Here is a 1,728-nt window from a genome sequence, read left to right on the forward strand (position 1 = left end):
AACAAGCCAATTGTCTCATACCCCAACAACAATTTCTATCCCAAAAAAGCAGAAGGGCCAGAAAGTTCATGAAGTCCAGGAGTGACCTAGCTATGGTTGTTGATATCCTGTGCAGCATGAATGATGATGGTAGTAGTATAAATCCCTAAGACAAATAGATAGGTGTGTATGTACAGTTATGGATAAATACTTAGATTCTGATTTTATTTACACTGATGTAATCTAAACTAACTCATTTGACTTCAGTGAAGTTAGTCTGGATTTCATGAGTTCCTAAACAGATTGGAACCTATGTTCTCAAGGAGACAATTTCATCATCGGTTCACTATATCCATAAAGAAGCTCAGAATGAAATCACAGTCAAGGTACAATAACAGACACTTTAATTCTTGGTGAATAACCTCCACACAATCAGTTTCTTCAATGCAGCTTTGATCTCCTTGTTTCTCATGCTGTAGATGATCGGATTCATCACTGGAGGCATGACAGCATAGAGAACACCCACTAAGAGATCTAGATTAGATGCTGAGCTGGAGGTGAATTTCAGATAGTCAAACATGGCAGTGAAAAGTAACAAGGAGATCACAGTGAGGTGAGGAAGGCAGGTGGAAAAGGCTTTATTTCGGCCCTGCTCAGAGGGGATTCTAAGCACAGTTTTGAAGATATGAACATAAGACATAATAATAAAAACAAAGCAGTTTAAGCCTAAAAACACACTAAAGGCAAGAAGTGCAACTTCACTGAGGTACCAGTCAGAGCAGGCGATCTTGAGTAGCTGGGGGATTTCACAGAAGAACTGATCAATAACATTGGACTGGCAGAAAGGGAAACTGAAGGTGTTGCCGGTGTGCAGGGCAGAGTAGACAATACTAATAATCCAGGCACTGGCTGCCATTTGGACACAAGCTTTCCTGTTCATTACTCTCTCATAGTGCAGTGGTTGGCAGATGATGACGTATCGGTTATACGCCATGATGGTGAGTAAGGCAAGATCAGCTGCAATTAAGACTACGAAGAGAAAGATTTGGGCGACACATTCTGGATAAGAAATCACCCTGGTGTTCATGAGGGAACTGATCATGGATTTGGGGATGGTGACAGAGATGGAACCGAGGTCTATGATTGACAGATTCGCCAGGAAGAAGTACATGGGGGTGTGAAGATGGTGGTTGAGGGCTACGGCTGTGATGATGAGAAGATTTCCCATCAGGGCTGCCAGGTAAATCACTAGAAACACCATAAAGTGCAAAATTTGCAGCTCCCGAACATTAGAAAATCCCAGGAGAAGGAACTCGGTCACCGTGGTTCGATTGGACATTTTCTTTTTCAGTTCATTGTGTGATGGCTGTGGAGGGAAGGACAAAGACAATGGGGATTACACTGACAGCGGGAGTGGCCCTGTTTCCCTTCAGCAGTGTCTCATGATTTGCATGTCAATGATGCATAGCACTTGTCGCTGCTATTAAGTAGGAGTGATGACGTATCACATGAATGTAAATTGGCGTAGCTCTCTTAAAATCAATGAAGCTGCATCAGTTCGCACCATCTGAAGATCTAACTCAGGATATGACTTGACAAAATGCCATGTGAAGGATGGTGTAAAGTACAATCCCAATGCAACAATTCTAGCTAAGCTGGATCCCCTCTTGCTACAAATAAGAGGCTCTGGACTTGGGCATGAAATTAAAATGTTAAAATGTCTACACTGTCTGATATCCACTTTCCAGG

At 42.4% G+C, this 1,728-nt stretch overlaps 1 protein-coding gene across 1 annotated transcript; it reads right to left on the reverse strand.

Annotated features, from left to right (window-relative positions):
• Nucleotides 1–382: 382 nt before the first annotated feature.
• LOC115638277 (olfactory receptor 14A16-like) lies at nt 383–1,318 on the reverse strand. Its single transcript, XM_030539865.1, has one exon. It carries the CDS (start codon nt 1,316–1,318, stop codon nt 383–385), a length of 936 nt encoding a protein of 311 aa, XP_030395725.1.
• Between the last annotated feature and the right edge of the window lie 410 nt (nt 1,319–1,728).

Source organism: Gopherus evgoodei, chromosome 21 (assembly GCF_007399415.2).
Source record: "Gopherus evgoodei ecotype Sinaloan lineage chromosome 21, rGopEvg1_v1.p, whole genome shotgun sequence".
Lineage (NCBI taxonomy): Eukaryota > Metazoa > Chordata > Testudines > Testudinidae > Gopherus > Gopherus evgoodei.